We start from the raw sequence: 24,375 nt of genomic DNA, 5'->3' as shown, positions 1-24,375 counted from the left end.
ATAGACAACTAAGTGAACAAGATACAGTAAATAACTTAGAGAAGTTCGAAAGAAGACCTACTTCCTTACAAATTGATTATACAGTGGAATCACGCTTAACGAGCATAATTCGCTTCTGGGTCTTACTTGCAACATGAAACACTTGTTATGTGAAACATATTGCTCTGAGAAATCCACATAAAAGTAGGGCACTGCGTTCCATTCCGAAAGGTACTAATAATACTTGTAAAACAGTAACGTAATGTATAATATTATACATCCTTTTTTACAAGAAATTTTTCTAAAGACGATTGTTTTTGCCTACTGTTTAAAATGAGTGCTAAAAGCAGAAGACGACTAGTTGAATAAAACATCTCCCAACTTATTGTTTTATGGACAGCTTTATTGAACTCGTGTTGCTTATCGGCAGACATATCTCAAATGGAATTCACAAATAGGTATTTCAACACCACGAATTAACATAAGCCTTCCAAGTTAGGAGAGCATGCTATATCGTCACAGAGAGTTTGCAAATTCGGCAAGGAGGACAAAGTGGATGTACTGGAAATAACAACTAAGGCGCAAGGAGCACCGCTCACAGTACACCTGAGTACAGGAATATCGGCATCATTGTCACTGATCAGAACTTCTGCTGTACACGGCGGAGCGGTCTGAGGCGCCTTGTCACGGTCCGCGAGGCTGCCCCCGTCTTCCCTCAGGCATGGGTGTGTGTGTGTGTGTGCCGTTCTTAGCGTAAGCTAGTTTAAGTTAGGTTACGTAGTGTGTAAGCTTAGGCGCCGATCACCTCAGCAGTTTGGTCCCGTGAGTCCATACCACAAATTCCCAAAATTTTTTGTTCACGGCGGAAGATCATACATCAGCGTGTGACTTGTTGCCCAACTGAAGAGGTCTATGTCGGAAGGTGTATTGGAAATGGTTATCCAATACTGAAAATTAAGGCTCTGAACAGACTCGATATGCGAATCATTGCCCGTTAAGTGATTCAACCTTTTACAAAATTACGTTTTGTATTGATCGTTGTCTATTGATCAGAATAATTTGTAATAGAGAACGGACTTGAGCAGGGAGATGCCCTGTCTCCGCTACTTTTTAATTTAGTCCTAGAATATATTGTACGAATGGCAGCAGATAATTCAGAGGGTGTGGAGTTAAATGGAAATTAGGGTATGCAGATGATCTAAACATCATTAGCGATAGGAAAGAGTCTCTAACAGCAAACGCGAAAGCGTTAATCAAGGCTAGTGAAGATGTAGGTCTTAGGATAAGTGAAGACAAAACTAAATACCTGGTTACTACTAGAATGCCAACAGCAGTAGATCAGGAAATGTTAAGAGTTGGAGACATGCAGTTTGAAAAAGTGAACACATTTAAGTATCTAGGCGTGGACATCACTTCAAGAAATGAGATTGAATCCGAATTGAAGAAGAGATTACGGGCAGGAAATGCGTGCTACTTCTCACTGAATAGATTACTTTCATCACGAATATTGTCTAGGAATTTAAAGATTAGAATATACAAAACTATTATTCTACCAGTTATGCTGTATGGGTGTGAGACTTGGTCTCTCACAGTGCAAAATGAAAAGCCGTTTCGAGTATTTGAAAACAAAATTTTGAGGAAAATTTTCTGAGCGAAAAGGGATGACATTAGCGGAGAGTGGCGAAAACTGCATAACGAAGAGGTTCACGAACTCTATTCTAGCCCTGACATAATCAGTATTATTAAATCACGTAGGCTGCTATGGGCGGGTCACGTAGCTCGAATGGATGAGGGCAGGGCAGCGCGCAGAGTACTGGTAGGGCACTTAGAGGGAAAACGTCCTGTGGGGAAACCGAGGCGTAGATGGGAGGACGATGTGAAGTCTAAGGAGCCTAGGTATTGAAGGTGAATGGAAGGAAATAGCCCAAGACAGTGACAGATGGTGAAAATATGTTGCTGCGTTAATGGACTCTCGAGTCCAGTATGACCAGTGAGTAAGTAAGTAAGTAAGTATTGATCGTTATGCGAATCACTCTTTATAGAAGGTTTGACTGTACTTTGTTCATCGTAATAATACGCGGTCCAATCACATTAATGTTCAGTATCAACGTATGACAACAACTCACAGACCGCAGGTGGCAGCACTAGCAGTAGAGGGTGTATAAAACGTGGCTCGGCGGCGGGAGGGTGTGCGGAAAACAACGCAGCGCGGAAACGGAGCCATTTATCTGACGCCGCCATGGTTAAAGCACACTGTGTATGACAAAATGTCGCTGTCCAAAAGTAGCACCAAGGTAACTGTAGTCCACCACGGGCCATAAACGAAAGGAGTGAAGGAAGGCTATGGAGAACTGAATGGGCGAATAAATGGGCAACTGTTGGGCAGATGGCGGCCCAGATGAACCAAGGGTCTACCGACAATGTCTCCTCAACGTCGGATCAGCGAACGTTGCTGTGATCGGACCTCCGCAGCAGACGCATAGTTCATGCAAACACACTGACTGCTGTTCATCGGCGAAGAGGGATGTTATTTACACGCCCATACCGCAACTGGGCGTCCACCGAGTCTCTACAGGTAGCCTTTTCAGACGAATCACTTTTTACGCTCCATCGGACAGACGGCAGTAGGCATGTACGACCGTGGAACAATCGCGGGAAGGGTTCAGGGCGGAGGAAGGAGCGTTATGGTCTGGGGAACGCTTCAGTTGCCTTCCCTGAGTGACCTCATCATTCTGGAAGGCACAATGGAACAACACAAGTATGTGCCTGTCCTTGGGGACCACGTCCACCCCTACATTCACTTCATTCTTTCTTCTGTACGTTGGCATCTACCAGTATGACAATGCAAAGAGTTATATAGCTCGCAGTGTACGTGCGTGCTTCGAAAGGAACCAGTCTGAGTTTACAGTACACTTCTGGCCACCAAACTCCCTAAGTTAAAACCAGTCAATCTGTGGGACTCGATGCCCAGAAAAGGATTTACTATCCGTCTATGCCCATTTCCAGCTTCGGAGATCATTTCTGGAAAATAACTTCATAGTTTCTCTTCCAAATTGTGCAAACTTTGTATCATCCAAGGAATGTGAGCACTTACTATCACCGAATGGTCGACTGCAGTTTCTTCTACACTCCTCTGAATGGAAGGGAAACACTCAGACGTCATCTTTTGTAAAGACTTTGACCACAAACAAAGTTTTGTAAGGTATCATTGGATTTACCCCTGGCTGTTATAATGTTTCCTTCTTTCCCTTTTCAGGTTTTTATTTACAATTTTCGGGTGGTTAAAAGATCAGCCAGAAATGCTAATTTTAGTATCCAAACAAGGTCAGAAAAATAGTAACCATATCTAGACTTAAAATCATGTAAGAACATTAACAATTCATCTTTTAGTTCAAGAACTCGTGTAACTACCTTTTCTTTGGAAAGCCCACTGACCTCTGCCTGATAAAGAATATTTTGGTGCAGCGAACCCATGTCTTCGCAAATGATTCCAAATAGTCGAATTTGCAACGCTGTACCTTTAATAGAGTTCACAACTTTGATCACCTCTTTAACCCTAGGATGCATGGTGCCGAAAACACACATGAATGCATATGCAGCGCCTCCAAGGCCCTGCTCTAATTTAAAATTTTCCTCTTTTCATATAATCATTCTTTGGAGTTAACTTTATTGCTGTCAAATTGATTGTCATATTGAAAGATTCCTAAGATACTGTAACAGGATCTGGTGGGCCTGATTAACATTTTATTAATTTTTTTAAAAAAACTCTAAGAGTGAATTTTTATTAGTTACATCCATTTACATATAACATATACAACTAATTTTATTACTTCACTTATAAGTTGCAGTTTATATTTTATAACATTTATTACAACCAATTTCTTCAATTAAAACATACTCATTATTCACAATATTATGTATATAGGCAATATTTTGACAAAAAGTTATTATTCATTGTCCACATAAAATTGCATTTTTCTTAGTTTTCAACATGTGACAAACAAGAAGCACAAAGAACGCCACTATGTTCCTTACAAATGTTGGTTTTATACTTAATGCATGTCATAGCACTTTTCCTGTGTTTATTATATGGACAATAATTGCATCTTCTTCTTTTTCCTGAAACAGATAGTTGGTTCGGCAATATGACATCTTTTTGATCACCACATCATTGCATGGCATCAACGATTTTCTTTGGAAGATTAGGGCTCCGAATACGAAGTTCCATTGGTGGTCTTACCATTTCCTCTGCCAAATCTCTTAGCAACAAACGCCTTTTATCACTACATCCACTATGGTATGTCAGACGTTGGGCGAAAAATAACATTTCACAGTCCATTGCTGCGACGTCCATCATGTTCATCCATAATGCAAATGGCCATCTTCTTGTTTGTCTCTTGCCAGTGTAATAAGGAATTTTCTGGTCCATTTGATCTACTCCACCCTTCGTAGAGCTATAGAACTTTATTATATCTGGTTTCTTTTTTGCATGAGTTTCATCAATGTTTCTGTCGTGGTGCATTGTGCTAATGAGAACTACAGACTTTTTCTTTTTGGGAACATCACTCACCATTGTAATTTCATCTCTAAATGCAAACAAAGAGGAATGAATCGCTCTTGAGACAGATGGTTTCATCTCATTAGGAATTTCTAGTTTATTTTGTTTGATTGTTCCTACCACTGTAATTTGCTTCTGAAGCATCTCTTCTGCCAGTTGCATACTTTTAAATAAGTTGTCAACAGTAATATTTTTTGATGATCCTTCAATGCTTTTAGCAAGATCTTTCACCACATTCAATCCAAAATTTTTCTGAATAGGTTCATGGGGCATCAAAAAAAGGTTCGAACAGCTCTGAGCACTATGCGACTTAACTTCTGAAGTCAACAGTCGCCTAGAACTTAGAACTAATCAAAACTAACTAACCTAATGACATCACACACAACCATGCCCGAAGCAGGATTCGAACCTGCGACCGTAGCGGTCGCTCGGCTCCAGACTGTAGCGTCTGGACCCGCAGGGCCACTCCGGCCGGCCATGGGGCTTCCTTCCCGTGTAAACATTTCGTCTAAAGCATATGCAGATGTAGCATCACATAACCAAAATATTTTTATGCCATACTTGGTTGGTTTAGAGGGAATATACTGGGTGAAGCTGCATCTTCTATGGAATGGGACTAGCTGTTCGTCAACTGTGAGTGAATAATTGGGAATCACTCTATTTCTACACTTGTCGAGAAATAGTTCCCATACATAGTAAACAGCTGGAAGTTTGTCATCAGCAGATCGATCTTCACGGGTACGCCTGCCATCAAATCTAATCATTCTCCTTATGTCCTCGAATCTATTTACTGACATGGTGGCTGTATATGTAGGATTTGCCTGGTGGTTCTTCATTTTCAGACTCTGATGAAGTAATAGTATGGGAAGGACTGTCATCTGCCTCAATATTCACATCTGCAGGTTCATTGGCTGATTATTCACTACTTGCATCTTCAAAAATATTTCCTTCCTCGCAAGAATCATCTTCTTCAAACCACTGAGCCACAACACTTTCAAAATTAGCTGCATTTGCACGTACTCACTCTCTTGCTTTGCGTGTCGAAGCCATAGCAAATGGTGTGTCTCTCGAACAGCAGCTTGTGCAGCACTAAACGAGTCATACTTGTAACAATATGGGCCTTGCACCAACAAACACACTACAGTAACAATGAGGCTGACAAGAGCAGCACAGGATAACAATACTACGCAATGATAAAACATTTGATAGCAAAACGATCAGTAATACACCGACATCGCCAATATGTCAAAGTAGTGTGTATTATTTTTAGTTATACTATTACTACTACAGCTACTGCTGCTGCTGGCACTCCTGTTGCTGGAAATACCACTACAGTTATTGTTGAATTAATAGCTGCTCCCAAACAAATGTTGAAGACAATATAGGCTAATGAACATTTATAAATGTGTGAGGGCTTCTAAAGCCCTGCTTATGCATTCACGGTGTATGGGTAGACGTATTGAATTATACAAAAAACTTAAAAAGGTATCTCGTTCAGACTTTATAGGAGGAATGTCACAGTGTTAGTGAAAGAGTACTGGAAAGCAGTTGGAAATCAAACAAAAAATTACGGAATTTTTTAAAATATGAAGACATACAAGGGCCTCGGAGGTCCTGTATATGCATCCTAGGGTTAAGCACATCTTTTAAATCAAAGGTTAAATCCGTAGCTCTAGAGCTTGTCGATGAAGAGAGCAGTGTGTCCACGAATCATCTGATATTACTGATTCTAATTTCTGAACGAGTCCACTTTTATTGCCATTCATTGCTTTAGCACCATCAGTAGAAATGGCGATACATTTGGTCCAATAGATCTTGTAGTTTCGAGTGCTTTCTAAAAACATGTCGTGCAAATACTGGCCATTAGTGTTCGCAGGCAATGCTTTGCAAAATAAAAAATATTTTTTTCGAATTTGATTTGAATCCGCCACTACCACTTGTACCAGACATGGGGAGCTGTACAGATCTTTTGAGAAACTTCTCCATTTTATGCTGGCACGGACCGAAGCGCAAAAACGGTCTTATCACGTCCGTACTCGCTGGCGTACTCGGAAAACTGACTGAAAGGAGAGGAAATGTGTGCGTATGCGACCGCTGACCAGTTCTCGCCCCCACGTCTCTACGCGGCAAAGAATACACTGTGTATCACTCCTCGCAGGGCGTTGCGACTACCTTGCACTGCGCACTTGATATCTCAATCAGTTTAGTTTCACTAAAAAGATAAAATATTTTGCCTTTGAAATCAATGACAGAGTTTTATTACGATTCTGGGGGCCACCAGATTTTTTTTTTTTTTTGTCCTTGGGAAGGGGTCGCGTATTTAAAAAGGTTGAATAACACTGCTTTATGCAGAAGGGAATTCAACATAGTACATGGACGAATAGGAGAATGTTGGCAGTACGCATCAACCACAGAAAAAGTAGTAATTTATTAAGTTGGTAGAATGCAACAACTATAACAAAGGATTTAATGTACCACATTTGAAAAGAAGTATTGAGTATGGTCACGAGCATTCCAGGATCCAATGCCCATACTAGAAGGTTGTTTTTAATGATGACTACCAAATGCATTGCTATAAGAAACAGAAGTTTTGTTGAACTTATTAAGGCTGGATTACAAAATGTTACAAACTTGAACTTTTCGTGTAAAGAGTTTTTCAAACAAATAATAGATGAAGTCACATTTTTAATGAGTACTATTCAAATGGTAAATACTAATAGGGCTATAATTTTATGAAAGTTGTTGTAATTAAATATTTCAGTGATTATTAAGAGTGCTATGATGCTATGAAAGTTACTGAACTTAAATATGACTAGTGCTAAAATGTTGTGAAAGACGATTTAATTAAATATTTTTATGTACCGTGTACTTAACGAATTCTATTTAATTTTCAAACTGTTTGCAGAAGGAGATCCAATACATAAACGTCTCATGAAACGCTTATTGTCTGTGTTTACTTTTGTATACAGTTGTACATAATGGCCTCCTAAAGATAAAACATGCCGATAATGCCACAATGGGACTACTTTGGGCACAATTCCAAAATATTTCGTCCTTTTAGTTTGAAAACCTGGCAGCACCAGTTATCTATGATGCTTTGGCGAGACGACAAGACAACAGAATGTGGGTGCAAGATGATCATTGTCTGGCCCAGCCTCTGATCTACCACAATTCTTACTGTACGGTGCTTGTTCTTTCCGTAGCTACAGCGAACGTTACATTTTATTAGAACTTGTTTATCAAATTGCATTGGTTTGCAGAATGTACAAGTCACGATTTTCATATCTAATGTGCTGAAGCACGTGGCAAAAAAGGAGTGTTTTACCTTTACCACATAATCAAGTATTAGCAAACACCCACAGTGAAATTAACAGAAATGATCAAGAATTCTCGCCAGGGAGCTCTCACTCTAATAGACGACTTAACTTTATCTCCTTCTCGCCATTGAAATACGGATGGATTTATGCGTGTGTTTATTTGTTAGTTTGTTATTTGGCAACTGAACTGTATGTATCTGTTACAAAGTACATGTGATGCGCAAGGTCAGGTGTTTTAATAGGAAGTAGTGTGGTCAATTCAGTTCGGACTACATAGCACACAGGCCACGTAATTTAATGCTAAGAACATTATAAAGTTCTAAGTAGTTGTAATTAGTATGGTGCGAGAACTGACAATTGGCCTAAATAACGAAAAGTGTGTGGTCATACACATGAGTGCTAAAAGGAATCCGTTGAACTCCGGTTGCCGGCCGAGGTGGCCGAGCGGTTCTAGGCGCTACAGTTTGGAACCGCGCGACCGCTACGGTCGTAGGTTCGAATCCTGCCTCGGGCATGGATGTGTGTGATGTCCTTAGTTTAGTTAGGTTTAAGTAGTTCTAAGTTCTAGGGGACTGATGACCTCAGAAGTTAAGTCCCATAGTGGTCAGAGCCATTTGAACCTTTTGAACTCCGGTTACAAAATAAATCAATCAAATCTAAAACCCTAAACGCAACTAAATATCTAGTAACTGCTATTACGAACAACTTAAATTGGAAAAAACACAAAGAAAATGTTGTGGGAAAGGCGGACCAAAGATTACGTTTTAATGGCAGAATACTTACCAGTTACCACAGATCTACTAAAGAGATTGCCTTTACACTTGTCAACCTCTTTTAGAGTATTGCTGCGTGATGTGTGATCCTTACAAGATAGGATTAATGGAGTACATCAAGATAGTTCAGAGAAGGGCAGCACTTTTTGTACTATCGAGAAATGAGGAGAGAGTGTAACAGCCATGATACAGGATTCAGGATGAACATTATTAAAACAAAGGCGTTTCTCGTTGCGGCGCGATCTGCTCACGAAATTTCAACCGTAAACTTTCTCCTTCGAATGCGAAAATACACACATAAAAAAAAAAAATTGCGTCACCTAGGTTCCTAGAGTTTCGAAACCTGTACAGAAAATTGGAATAGAGATCAACGTAAACATCATTTCCACCCTTTTTTTTCCTCATGAAAACCAAACATTGTATGTTGTACCACCATACAGCGAGACCGTCGGAGGTGGAGGTCCAGATTGCTGTACATACCGGTACCTCTAACAGCCAGTAGCACGTCATCTTGCACCGATGTATGACTGTATTCGTCGTGGCATACTATCTGCAAGTTCATCAAGGCACTGTCAGTCCACATTGTGCCACTCCTCAACGGCGATTGGTCGTAGATCCCTCAGAGTGATTGGTCGGTCACGTCGTCCATAATCTGCCGTTTTCAATCTATCCCACGCAAGTTCTATCGAGTTCATGTCTGGAGAACATGCTGGCCACTCTAGTCGAGCGATGTCGTTATCCTGAAGGAAGTCATCCACAAGATTTGCACGATTGGGGCGCGAATTGTGGTTCATGAAGATGAATGCCTCACCAGTATGCTGCCGATATGGTTGCACTATCGGTCGGAGGATGGCATTCACGTATCGTGTAGGCGTTACGGCCCTTCCATGACCACCGGCAGCATACGTCAGCCCCACATAATGCCACCCCAAAACAGCAGGGAACCTCCACCTTCCTGCACTCACTGCGCAGTGTATCTAAGGCGTTCAGCCTGACTGGGTTACCCCCAAACACGTGTACGACTATTGTCTGGTTGAAGGCATATGCGACACTTATCGATGAAGAGAACGTGATGCCAGTCCTGAGCGGTTCGTTCGGCACATTGTTGGGCCCATCTGTACCACGCTACATGGTGTCGTGGTTCCAAAGAGAGACTTCGCCATGGATGTCGGGAGTGAAGTTGCGCATCATGCAACCTATTGCGCAGTCTGAGTCGTAACATGACGTCCTGTAGCTTCACGAAAAGCATTATTCAACATGGTGGCGTTTCTGTCAGGGTTCCTCCGAGCCATAATCCGCAAGTAGAGTCATCCACTACAGTAGTAGCCATTGGGCGGCCTGAGCGAGGCATGTCATCGACCGTTCCTGTCTCTCTGTGTCTTCATGATCGAACAACATCGCTTTGGTTCACTCATAGACGCCTGAACACGTCCCTTGTTGAGAGCCGTTCCTGGCACAGAGCAACAATCATTGGTTGAACTACAGACGACACAAGCCGTGTACCTCCTTCCTGGTGGAATGACTGGAACTGTTCGGCTGTCGGACCCACTCCGGCTATTAGGCGCTGCTCATGCGTGGTTGTTTACATCTTTGGGGCGGTTTTAGTGACATCTCTGAATAGTTAAAGGGCTCTGTCTGTGATACGGTATCCACAGTTCTGGGAACTGGGGTGATGCAAAACATTTTTGATATGTGTATTTTTTTGTCGCCGACCTACATAAGGAGGGCCACCATCATAATAAAATAACGGAAATCAAAGCTCGCACAGAAAGATAATGGTGGTCATTATTTCCACGCGCTGTTCGGAGTGGAATAAGATAATTATTATGAAAGTGGTTCGATAAACCCTCTGCAAGTGTCGTTTTAGAGTAGCCATGTAGATGTAGATGGATATTTCAACTCTTAAATCAATAGTTCACTAATCCATACTGCTAGCTCTTGAGTATGAACTTGACTTTTAAACGACAGCATTCATTTCCACGAATCACGAATAATTACACTGAAAATCCAAGGATAAAGCTCTGAATTGACATAAAGATGCAATTGCTGATTTTTAATTATGAGCGACATAATAAGACGACCCACCGCTATAGCTTTGACTCTTGATCACTCACATCACATGCATAGTTTTCACTTACTTGATAAGTTCTCTCAGCTTTTACGTTGATCTCATGAAGCCCCACGAAATTCTTTAGTACGACACACACAGAAACAGTTTCTGGAGCATGCAGATAGATGACGGGTTCAAATGGGAGCAATGGTGAAGTGTCACATATAAATTCGGAGTTCATGGAGTGGAGTAAATGCGATCTGCAAATAGTCGAACGATGACAAGAGGAATATCAGGACCATCGATGAATTGGAAATAGTTCCATGCACCAGAATTATATCCAACCTCCTGTCTACAGCATAGCAGTCACTCCATTATAATGGTTCTTTTTAAGTCAAAAAATGATTTTGAAGAAGCGCCTTAAATTCGTACACATATAGAGTAATCTTCTTACAGCACTTTCCATACATTTGACATTATACTTTCATTTCCATTTAACTTCAAATATGAAATTTCTCTTATGTGCACAAGACGGCGCATGACAATTAATAAGAAATATTCCAGTATAGATCACGTCTACTTTCATGTACTATTAAAGCCAGAGTTGCTCCTTCTGAGTATAGTATCGGTAGCTGGACCGACACTGTGAAGTGGATTGCTGCAAAAGAAAGCTTGACTAACGCTGTAGCCGATAGTGCACGCATTAAGCATACGGGCGTGAAGTCTGGAACATGAGAACTTATTAATGAATAAGAAGAAAAGTATGTAGATGCTTTGTACTTATCTTTTATTTCTCTTGAATACTCGTAAGCTATAGGCACTGATACAAATGGCTCCTTGCTAGTTCGTAGCCATTAACTTCTGATGGCTATTCTGTCTCTCGGCTAATGAGAGAAAAAGGCTTCATACAACTGGGCGATAGCTAGGTTCGCGTACAACTGGTCGGTAGCTAGGCTCTCGTACAACTGGGGTCGAGTCCACTCTCGTATCACGAGACCTGCCTTGGTGGTGGCGCTAGGTCTGCGATCACAGTGGCGACACGCGGGTCCGACATGTACTACATGGACCGCGGCCGATTTAAACTACCACCTAGCAAGTGTGGTGTCTGGCGGTGACACCACATTCCTCCCCCGCAAATCGGCGAACGGTCGTGGAATAAGGCTTCCGCCCGCCGTGGGGAGGACCACATGTTGACGTATGCGAGGAGGTGGGGAGCCTAACAACAGGCGAGGCTGTGCCACCCGCACCCGGCCATCCGGTCCGAGGGGAGCTAGGAAACGCCTGCAAAACTAGTCCAGGGTGCACGTCAACATGCGGTGTATGCGCCCGTGAGAAGACATGAGGGACCGAAGGGTCTATGTCCATGGCGTCGGGGTAGCCGACGCGCGATGACGTCATGTGGTCCGGAGCGGGCTGGAGTTCCATGGCGGAGGACAGCTGGTCACGGGAAGCGATCGGCGGCGCGTGACCCTGGGAGGCGCCTGGCGGCTGCAACGAAGCGTCGAATGCGGTCGGCGCCGGCGGCTGCTGCTGCTGCGGCGGCGGCGGCGGCGCGTCGCCATGGGGCAAAATGGAAGGCATCGTCGGTAACACCTGGGGATGAGGCGAGCCAGTAGATGGGTCCCCAGGGCGCTGACCGGACGGCACCGTCGCTGAAAGCAGACGGGGAGCGGCAGAACCCGAGCGACGACAGAGGCGCAGCTGATTGAGATGCCGACGCACCTCACCAGAGGCCCCCAAAACCAAATACATCGCGCGGCCGAGGCAGCGAAGAATGCGCCCTGCGAGCCAACGCCGTGAACCTCGATAGTTGCGATAAAACACAACGTCGCCTGGAGCAAAAGCAGGAGTCTGCCGCTGCGCAGGAACCTGATGCGGCGGATGCAGCAATGACATCAAGGTGCGATGAGGACGACCGTGGAGCAACTCAGCCGGCGAGCGACCATCTCGGGGCTGAGAGCGATACGAAGACAAAAAGAGCAACAATGCGTCCTCCCGAGAATGCGACTCTTTCAATTTCAACATCTGTGACTTGAAAGTCCGGACCAAGCGTTCAGCGGCACCGTTGGACTGAGGCGAAAACGGCGCGGATGTCAGATGTTGAATACCATTTGCCTGGCAGAATGACTGAAATTCTGCGGACATGAATTGTGGGCCATTGTCGGAAACAATAGTCTGCGGAAGACCTTCAATGCAAAAGATAGCAGACAACGCTTGGATGGTGGCGGAGGACGTCGTGGAAGACATCCGGACAACAAAAGGAAAATTACTGAAGGCGTCGACCAGAACCAACCATCGAGCATTCCAGAATGGACCAGCAAAATCAATGTGCAAGCGTTGCCAAGGGGAAGTGGCTTTTGGCCACGCAAAGACTTTCCGCGGCGGTGCGGACTGTTGTTCGGCACACGCCGGGCACGAAGAACACATATTCGTAATCGCAGCATCGATTCCGAACCAAGTACAGTGCTGTGCACGCGTGGGTTCGGATCCCATCCTCGTCGCCATATATAGTATCGGTAGCTGGACCGACACTGTGAAGTGGATTGCTGCAAAAGAAAGCTTGACTAACGCTGTAGCCGATAGTGCACGCATTAAGCATACGGGCGTGAAGTCTGGAACATGAGAACTTATTAATGAATAAGAAGAAAAGTATGTAGATGCTTTGTACTTATCTTTTATTTCTCTTGAATACTCGTAAGCTATAGGCACTGATACAAATGGCTCCTTGCTAGTTCGTAGCCATTAACTTCTGATGGCTATTCTGTCTCTCGGCTAATGAGAGAAAAAGGCTTCATACAACTGGGCGATAGCTAGGTTCGCGTACAACTGGTCGGTAGCTAGGCTCTCGTACAACTGGGGTCGAGTCCACTCTCGTATCACGAGACCTGCCTTGGTGGTGGCGCTAGGTCTGCGATCACAGTGGCGACACGCGGGTCCGACATGTACTACATGGACCGCGGCCGATTTAAACTACCACCTAGCAAGTGTGGTGTCTGGCGGTGACACCACACTGAGTCTTATTACACTTATCAATTACATAAAAACTAAGAATAATGAAGAAATCAGAATTAGTATTGCATCGAGCTGCGTCCGTGGCGGGGAAAAAAATTGTGGTAGTTGTCATTACGTCAGAAACTTGAAGCCGACGTCTGCCATCTTATGTAGCCCAAAACAATAGCTTTACCGATACTTCCATGGTCCACCGCGGTGACACTTCCCTGTTATGTCACTCTGACGTTCCCATGTCCTGTTTCCACCGTTGGTGATATCTGTCGGCTTTTGGGTCGTGTCCTAAGCATCGTCTGATGCTTTTATTGTGCGGAGACGTAGTCGTTTTATAAAAATGTCAGCTTGCGTCGTTCACAGATGTACTACTCGATCCGGACGTAATCTAAAGATTAAAAGAATCATATTTCTTTCATAAGTGGAACCGTTCAAGCATTGTTTTCTTTGTATGCAGTAATTGTGGTTGCGCTGTTGACATTTATTATTTCCTGTGTTCTTCATTGTCTTCCAAACCGTGAGCGCTCTGACATCGGAGCCACGCTCCACCAACGATCTCGCCCCCGCACGAAGCACGGCCGTGTGACCGGGCTCATTATTGGTGCGACACGCCATGCCGTAAGTTCCTCCCACATATAGTTCATTCATTGTTCTCATTTGCTCCTTCTTTAAATAAAAAAAAAAAAAAAACATTCTGGCTAGAGCAGCTGGAGACAGCTGCCTTGTGTGAATGAGTTTTGTGTGTATGATTGTATCAGTGTGTGTGTATGCTTTGCTTCCGCTGTAAAGAAGACTTTGGCGGAACTCGTCGTGTGTGCCTGCTGTTCGGTGTGTGAGTAGCAATTTATCTGATTGCAGTATAGTTATTCCCTCAGGAAATTTTTCGTAAATAATCCACTACACTTCAACAGGAACAATGATGTAAATAATTACAATAGCAGGAGAAAATGACATTCATTACGCCACATTAAGATCGTCTCAGCACAAACAGGGGTTAACTATGCTGCAACCAAAAGTTTTGATCACATACCCAGTGGCATAAAATGCCCGAAAGACAGCAAAGTAAAATTTGAAACTAAACTGAAAACGTTCCTCTTTGACAATTCCTCCAATTCCGCAGAAGACTATACATAATTATAATGTGTATATAGTGATGGGTAGGAATTACCCTCTAACATCTGTCTGTCTTTAATTAAAAAACAAAAAACAAATAATGAGCATGGAGGCATATGTAAAAGCAGTTAATTCTAATACAAATGACTCGCGCCACATCATTACAATTTATAGTGGAAATGATATGTACACGGACCATGAAGCTAGCTGACTAACTGTTGATAAATGAGAAAGCACGGCTTAGACTCAGATGCATGAAAACCCCAAATTGAAATTCAAATCTAAAATGAAGCAGATGATCAAAGTAGACATACATTTCAATTGTAATATGTTTTCTTATTCCTGAAAAACTGAAAGTTACAGTCGAGAAATATTCCGGGAAGAGAAGAAAATAGGCTACTGTTGGAAATGTAGGACTATATGTTACACTGGTTATGTTATCGTTACTAACATATGACTTACATACATGCCGGCCGGGGTGGCCGAGCGGTTCTAGGCGCTACAGGCTGGAACCTCGCGACCGCTATGGTCGCAGATTCGAATCCTGCCTCGGGCATGGATGTGTGTGATGTCCTTACGTTAGTTAGGTTTAAGTAGTTCTAAGTTCTAGGCGACTGATGACCTCAGAAGTTAAGTCCCATAGCGCTCAGAGCCATTTGAACCATTTGAACTTACGTACATGTTAAAGCAAAATAACCATTTTACGGGGTCTAACAGTTTGAGTGCATTCACTTAATCACATTTATAGTATTGCTCGATACTGAAACATATATATGAAAATTATATTGGTTTTTTACCCCCCAAATTGCTGTTATTAGTCACACACTGAATGAGGCATTGTAGATAAGATTTCAGAGTGAGAAGATGAGTCAACTACAGCAAAACTAATGCACTAATAACCTAACAAAACAAGAACTCTATTCTGCTTGGAGGTGTACCCCTATGCAGTTCTGTTTCTTTGACATTTCAATAATCGTTCTCTTTGTTAATATGCACAACGTACGACAGCATGCCTTGCTTCTTTCCTTATTGCAGACGTTTACGGAATATCAAAGGACACGTTCGCAAGTTTTTTGCAACTGTGAACTTTAAAAATGTTGTGCATACGAGTTCCAGCTTCATTACTATTGAGACGAAAACAGCAAAGGAGGAATTAAGTGGATTACGAAGTCATGCCTTTGACATCACTTCCTTCTGTTTTTGTATATTCGAAATATATCAATGAAAAACATGTCACATTAACGAAGCCACGTGTCTCGTAATACTAGAGCAAATACGCACTCAATTACAAAAAAAAAGTTCGGAATTGCGTTCCTGTTGCTATGTTATTCTCGTAAGCACTGTAATCTTTAGTATTTCAAATAGATGCTGAACAAGAAATAATCGCAAAGAGCAGTGTGCTAATGTACTCGGCTATTTAAGATGGCGGCAGGCCCCACCCACTCTGGCTTCAAAACAACGTACAGCGTAAGTCTATAGCGCCATCTCCCTTCTTTTCTTACCTTCAAGACGGCGTTTGCGAAAGTGCACAGAAATAACAAATTTCTAGACCGGCAAACACACATCTTTCACTGAAGCCTGACGTTTCGTGAGGTATGTTAGCGACATCAGGAAATTCGTTGATGGTACTACTATGATCTTCTGAAACGAAATGATGTAAGTTTCACGAGGTGGTCTAAGCAAGTCCTGCACTTGAGAAAATATTTGTGTACTAGTTGAGATTAGCACATGCATTGTAGAATCGTGTTATGAGAAGAACGTCAACTAATAGATACATATGATTAAAGCAGACTGTAGATTTCGTAAGAACACTCAATGCTAAATAGCACTTTGTGCTTATACTACTCGAAGAAAAGCCTAAGATTATGAAGACTGGTTAAAAAAAGAACATTGAGATATGTCTGTTAACACTAGGTTTATTAAACACGTAGAGAATGTAAACACCCCCGTTACTTTAGATAAGACAAATTGTGATGTAATTATTTAGGGTTACGTATATTACAAAAGCAAAAATACGACGTTTCTACAATTGCGTGCATGGAGATGCGTTCCTTTCCCTTCATCTTCCACCTGCTGTACAAAATATTACAACCAGAGACGAAACATGCATTAACCATTATGTTAAAACTCTAAAGGTAACGTGGTTATCTCAGTTTATCACCATTTATTACGACTGTTTCATTAGTAGATAAACAGCTGAAACTTCCTGGCAGATTGTAGATAAACAGCTGTTTACTCCTTCCTTGCGGTCGGAGGCATATTGCGATTCTTAAGTCCTGACTTCAGTGAAATGAGTGATATCTATATGGTATTGCCAGTCTAGTAATGTTATGTTCGTGAGTATGTATGTAGTCTCTGGCGCAAACAGCTACACCTTTCGCTTTCAGAATTCCAGACTCGTGTTACATAATAGCACGAAATGCTAGTACTGTGTTATTTGCACTTGTTATATACAGGCACTTGTTATAGGTTTACACACGAAATAAAAGGAGATTGCACAGACTACGAACTACAAAGTCGAAAGAATCTCAGCGTTTATGGTACAAAGACTTACGTTTTCCCCATTATGCATCTCTTTCAGTAATAATACTAGAAAATGCGCTAATAACCTATAACCAAGGTCATAAAAACAAATAGTTTGTGAAGCGAGTGGCAGAAAGTGTGTAGTTGCAAGTAATCGTTATTCAGCAAGTGGTCACAGTGAAGGCAACAGAATTACCACGAGATATTAATTTATGAACTTTAAAGTATCCTTCCACCATTCTAAGTAGATCGCTATTGTCAGTGCATACTTACAGGCAAGTTTGTCCATAGGACCGCCAGTGCCTCCTAGTTCGTCCGGCAGATGTTCCTTTGCCACGTGGTCAAACAGCGTCGTTGATCCTGGAGGATGGACGTGTATCTGAAGGAGAGCAACATTACCTGTTACAAGATCTCAGTGACAAAACCACATCCTATACTTACATCTACATCAACATCCATACTCTGCAAAATGGTGTGGAGAGTACACCAGAGGGTACTTCACACCGTACTACATATTAGCGTTTTCCTCCCATTCCATTCACATACGGAACGAGAATGACTGCTAAAATGTATACAGGGTGGCCAGAAACTACCTGAGAAGAAGGTAACGGTGCTGTAGGGTAACTTGTGCTGAGGAATAACTGATAAGATAAAAAAATTCGACACGTTCAGCCGTTTCCAAGTTAATTAGCATTGACGTTAACAATCAGGTCGTTGCGTGTGCAAATTAAAGCGGTCTGCTAGATGCAGTGTCGCCAAACGTCCTACTCCTACATTGGCGCTATTTGATTTTGGGTTGACAACCATGTACTCACCCAACTAGAAATCCTGTTCTTGCTGCCACCACACTTTATTGACACCTGCTGTATGTAACTTATGCTTGTACATTTCTCTTTTTATACTGTTTCAGCATTTACCCGCGTCAGGTATCAGGTACAGTATATATTTGCAATATATTTTGTTTCCTGCCGAGCAGAATGGTTACAGGTTGCGATTTATAATCTGGGAGCATATATGAGACATATGAGTTGGTGTGATATGTGAATTCTGGGGAAAATTCTTTTCTCGATAATTCTTAGAAAATTGAATTGGACGGTTCAACAGAACACAATATTTGAACACCAAAATGTCCGCAGACAGTCAGAACAAGTTAATCTTGGATGTATGTCGTCAGTCTTCAAGACTATCATGTAAAATATAAAGTTCCACATTGAAGGCTTGGTGTAAGGCAGAAGAGACAAGCAAGAATAAAACAGAAAAAAATACGAGGGTTGCAAACACAGTAAACATGAATGAAATACTTACACTGACTCAATGACTAACAAACCTGTCTGACTTCAGTCCAAACAAAGAGGAAGACTTACTCAAAAAAGGGTATGTATCTTATGTCACTTTACATAAAATACAACAATTAACTAGAGACATTTTGCCGAAAGAAATCAGCCACATAATCAGAAAAAAATCCTAACGAACATGAAATCGACTGCCAGAAAATGCGCAAAAACTAAAAAAGCGAGTAACAAAAGCTGACAGAGGAAATGATAAAAAAATCGGAAGATTGTCAACTTCAGTAAATTTCAAAGATAAAGTTGATGATTTGTTATTGTAACAGGAAATTAGACTCTTATTAAAAAATACAGTGTTGTGCAAAACTACAGGGACAAAATTAACTTCCGTATGACGTGTCATAACTCTATGAAACTTTGAACATACATACACTCCTGGAAATGGAAAAAAGAACATATTGACACCGGTGTGTCAGACCCACCATACTTGCTCCGGACACTGCGAGAGGGCTGTACAAGCAATGATCACACGCACGGCACAGCGGACACACCAGGAACCGCGGTGTTGACCGTCGAATGGCGCTAGCTGCGCAGCATTTGTGCACCGCCGCCGTCAGTGTCAGCCAGTTTGCCGTGGCATACGGAGCTCCATCGCAGTCTTTAACACTGGTAGCATGCCGCGACAGCGTGGAAGTGAACCGTATGTGCAGTTGACGGACTTTGAGCGAGGGCGTATAGTGGGCATGCGGGAGACCGGTGGACGTACCGCCGAATTGCTCAACACGTGGGGCGTGAGGTCTCCACAGTACATCGACGTTGTCGCCAGTGGTCGGCGGAAGGTGCACGTGCCCGTCGACCTGGGACCGGACCGCAGCGACGCACGGATGCACGCCAAGACCGTAGGATCCTACGCAGTGCCGTAGGGGACCGCACCGCCACTTCCCAGCAAATTAGGGACACTGTTGCTCCTGGGGTATCGGCGAGGACCATTCGCAACCGTCTCCATGAAGCTGGGCTACGGTCCCGCACACCGTTAGGCCGTCTTCCGCTCACGCCCCAACATCGTGCAGCCCGCCTCCAGTGGTGTCGCGACAGGCGTGAATGGAGGGACGAATGGAGACGTGTCGTCTTCAGCGATGAGAGTCGCTTCTGCCTTGGTGCCAATGATGGTCGTATGCGTGTTTGGCGCCGTGCAGGTGAGCGCCACAATCAGGACTGCATACGACCGAGGCACACAGGGCCAACACCCGGCATCATGGTGTGGGGAGCGATCTCCTACACTGGACGTACACCACTGGTGATCGTCGAGGGGACACTGAATAGTGCACGGTACATCCAAACCGTCATCGAACCCATCGTTCTACCATTCGTAGACCGGCAAGGGAACTTGCTGTTCCAACAGGACAATGCACGTCCGCATGTATCCCGTGCCACCCAACGTGCTCTAGAAGGCGTACGTCAACTACCCTGGCCAGCAAGATCTCCGGATCTGTCCCCCATTGAGCATGTTTGGGACTGGATGAAGCATCGTCTCACGCGGTCTGCACTTCCAGCACGAACGCTGGTCCAACTGAGGCGCCAGGTGGAAATGGCATGGCAAGCCGTTCCACAGGACTACATCCAGCATCTCTACGATCGTCTCCATGGGAGAATAGCAGCCTGCATTGCTGCGAAAGGTGGATATACACTGTACTAGTGCCGACATTGTGCAGGCTCTGTCGCCTGTGTCTATGTGCCTGTGGTTCTGTCAGTGTGATCATGTGATGTATCTGACCCCAGGAATGTGTCAATAAAGTTTCCCCTTCCTGGGACAATGAATTCACGGTGTTCTTATTTCAATTTCCAGGAGTGTAGAAAAAACTGCTATAGTGTAGTACAGAACGTAAATGAAAGATATACGCAATGTGACGGCCATAAGCGACACTTTCATCCAAAGACAATGATTACAGTGAAGTCACCGTGATTTATGGTGGTCCTCTGGACATTAAAAAAGCCGGGATATTGTTCTTAACTGGATGTGTGATCAACATGGGCGGCAGTGCATGTTCTGCAACGTGCCCAATAAGCGACACAAGTATGGTAAGGAGTTGTTGTGGCAGAGAGTTACATTCCTCCACAAGCGCTGTAGTGAACTGCTGTGGAGAATGTGGACGTGTTGCAATACGTCTCGATAAAGAAACCCAGACATGGTCGGTGGGATATAAGTTGGTGGAATGGACAGTCCAATCGCAGAGTGTCCTCTCGTTCCAAGAGCTCCTCTTGCTGTGCTGTTCGACTGATCACGCAGTCATTGATACAAATTAAATAAGGGCCGAATTCACCCCTGAAAAGACGCACGCGGGGAAGGAGTGCAATGTCAGAGGTTCACTGAACAGTGAGCGTCTCTGCAGCATTATGTCTCTGGACCACGAAAACGACCATGTTCGACAATAGTCCTTGCTGCATGTGTTCCCAATTTCCACCTTATGAAGATACATCCAGAACCACTATTCAGACTGAATCTTCTCTTATCGGAGAAGAGCACTCGACCCTTATGCAGCAGTCCCCATGCTCTTGGCAACATCGAGATTCGGCGCCGCAGATGTGCGGCTGTCAACATAACACAACGCACTAGTGGTGAGGTACAGTGACCAACCGTATGCAGTCACCGCGCCACTGTGGAACGTCAGATTGCGTCCCTTGCAGTCCTCTGAAATGTGGTTCCAGTTGCACCCACCGTTTGAAGTGGTCTTGCCTATTGTGCAGTGTTGCGGCCGTCTGCCACTGCAGTTTACCATGGTCGCCCATTTCTTCTCATTCCGGCAGTAGTTCCTGTGGTGTGGAACATTACCCACGCACTTGGAACAACGCTGTGAACAGTATCACACTCCTGAGCTACATCTATCACATCTTGTCTTTCTTCTGCTTTCTCGATCTTCCTCGAGTGAAAGAGCTTGACAACGCATGTACATGTGTTCAGCAAATTCCGCTCTTAGGACCTGAAGATGGCCATTGTGGCCGAAACCCGTTATGATTGTCTCTAAAAAATTTGTGACTGTGTAAAAAAATATTTATAATAAGTCAGTCACCGTCTACTTAAACGAGACGTTTTTTTTTCCCTTGATCTCTCCGCTGAGAACTCGAACGTATTAAAGACGAACACGACAAATAACAGATAGTCAAAACTGGGTGGCACTGCCTGTGTTCGGTGGGGTTGCTGTCCAAGCTCATTGAAACTGTTGTCAGTTTTCCAAGGAAAGAGTAGGCCAACTGACTTCTTACAGTAACACATGCCTTTCAGCCCCTAAGCTACTCGTATATCAGGAATCAAAAACTGAGGACAACTTTACTTAGTGCGTGCTACTTAACATCTGTGCTATAATCGATACAGCTGGGTGGGCGCCAAGAGCGCATAATGCACACCTGATCCAAAAACAGGCGACAGCAGCAGCTAGTTCCGCTTGTCACCGGGAGAAGGGCTTAATTTCGGCTGGAACGGCATTCCGACATGTCGCGGTAATAATTTCTGTTTTCTTAAGATCGCAAGTAGAGCACTGGAGATTTAAAATAGTATACATGTATTAAAACGCAGCTTAACTATGAAAGTTGAGCTTCGTTTCCTAATTGTGATTAGTACATATTTTTAGTCTTCGTGTAGGCTGTCTCTTGTTAACAACTGCCACCGGTCTCAGCGGACCATAGTATAAACAAGGTAGGTCGACATGAGATGTATTCGAGTTGCGAATATCATCCACCTCCAGCTGCCTCACGGAATGACGATGATGAAAATTTGTGCCGGATCGGGAATCGAACCCGAATTTCCCTCTTTACGTGAGCGGTTTCCTTAGCAGGTCCGGCTATCAAATAGAATCTCTCCCCTGTACGAGAATAACAATGAACGGGATACGCGAGTACAGATATGACACACGCACAACAACATGTTTGCGTCCAGCCGTAAGTCATGCTTGGATAGCTGAATTGAAACGGGTAACAGCCTTGTAATTATTCAGTGGCTTACTAGCACTTGAGTGCCTGTCGCAAATAAACGAACATGGGTAACCTGCTTTGCAACCAACTTACCGCTAATTCCATCATTAAACCAGTGAATCTATTCCGCTAAAAGTATCTACCGAAACCAATAATGTTAACCACTATAATATGTGTAACTGCTGCTCTGAGAGAAGGAGGGTGGCTTGGAAGAAGATACTGCAGTGGGACCTATCGATAGAATTAATCAATAAACAATTAAATAATAGATATAAAAGATAAGACTTTTAAATAAAAGTAGACCTATACTTTTAAAAAAAATATTTCACGAGATAGATAAGGATGCTTCGCAACTTTAAACAGAACAATAAAATAAACAATGCCCCACAATACATCCAAGAGTGCACCAGAGATCACCCAGACACCATCCCAGAGTGCCCCAGAGACCATCCCAGAGTCATCCAGAGAGCATCCCAGAGTGCCCCAGACACCATCCCAGAGTGATCCAGAGACCATCCCAGAGTGATCCAGAGAGCATCCCAGAGTGCCACAGAGACCATCCCAGAGTGATCCAGAGAGCATCCCAGAGTGCCCCAGACACCATCCCAGAGTGCCCCAGAGACCATCCCAAAGTGATCCAGAGAGCATCCCAGAGTGCCCCAGAGACCATCCCAGAGTGATCCAGAGAGCATCCCAGAGTGCCCCAGAGACCATCCCAGAGTGATCCAGAGAGCATCCCAGAGTGCCACAGAGACCATCCCAGAGTGATCCAGAGAGCATCCCAGAGTGCCCCAGACACCATCCCAGAGTGCCCCAGAGACCATCCCAGAGTGATCCAGAGAGCATCCCAGAGTGCCCCAGAGACCATCCCAGAGTGATCCAGAGACCATCCCAGAGTGGTCCAGAGAGCATCCCAGAGTGATCCAGAGAGCATCCCAGAGTGCCCCAGAGACCATCCCAGAGTGATCCAGAGACCATCCCAGAGTGCCCCAGAGACCATACCAGAGTGATCCAGAGAGCATCCCAGAGTGCCACAGAGACCATCCCAGAGTGATCCAGAGAGGATCCCAGAGTGCCCCAGACACCATCCCAGAGTGCCCCAGAGACCATCCCAGAGTGATCCAGAGAGCATCCCAGAGTGCCGCAGAGACCATCCCAGGGTGATCCAGAGAGCATCCCAGAGTGCCCCAGAGACCATCCCAGAGTGATCCAGAGAGCATCCCAGAGTTCCCCAGAGACCATCCCAGAGTGCCCCAGTGAGCTAAAACACCAAAAAGAATCGCTTCTCGGCTTTTGGCAAGATCAATGTGTAGCAGTGCCATCAAGAATATAGCAGTCTTTATAACATAACCAAACTTAAAGTGGATGCCCTCATAGTAACTTGTTCTATAGCTGCTTTTATTTTTGTCTTCTACTGTCTTCTACACGCCTTCGGCCATCTTTCATTACAAACTGAAAACTGGCTGTTTTTCAATAAGTAACGCAATGCCTTTTTTCTCGGCCAGTTTCTGTTGGAAAATGTATAGTTTGTTGTGGAACATTGTGGAATGTTGCCGCTTCAGCCCCTAGAGTTTCATGGAGTTCCGATAGGTAACAGTGCTATACCTAACCTTCAGAATTGCGTCTGTAACAGACGTAAATTCCAACCAGAGAGCTGTAATTGAGTTTCTTTTGGCGGAAAACCAGAACATCGTTGATAATCACATTCGCTTGCAGAATGTCTGTAAGGACACGGTAGTGAACAAAAGCATGGCGAGTCGTTGGGCGAGGCGTCTGTCATCACAGCAGCAATGTCACACATACCTGT

General features: G+C 43.8%; 1 protein-coding gene across 1 annotated transcript in view; it reads right to left on the bottom strand.

The window, feature by feature from the left end:
* LOC124797882 (retinol-binding protein pinta-like) overlaps window positions 1–24,375 on the bottom strand; it is a 132,699-nt gene that overhangs the window by 6,142 nt on the left and 102,182 nt on the right. The window contains exon 6 of the mRNA XM_047260979.1: window positions 17,590–17,695. Within this exon, the coding sequence (XP_047116935.1) occupies window positions 17,590–17,695 (106 nt within the window). The remainder of the gene's footprint in view (window positions 1–17,589; window positions 17,696–24,375) is intronic.

The sequence above is a fragment of the Schistocerca piceifrons genome, chromosome 5 (assembly GCF_021461385.2).
Source record: "Schistocerca piceifrons isolate TAMUIC-IGC-003096 chromosome 5, iqSchPice1.1, whole genome shotgun sequence".
Classification (NCBI taxonomy): Eukaryota; Metazoa; Arthropoda; class Insecta; order Orthoptera; family Acrididae; genus Schistocerca; species Schistocerca piceifrons.
This window is presented reverse-complemented; position numbering and strand designations above follow the sequence as displayed.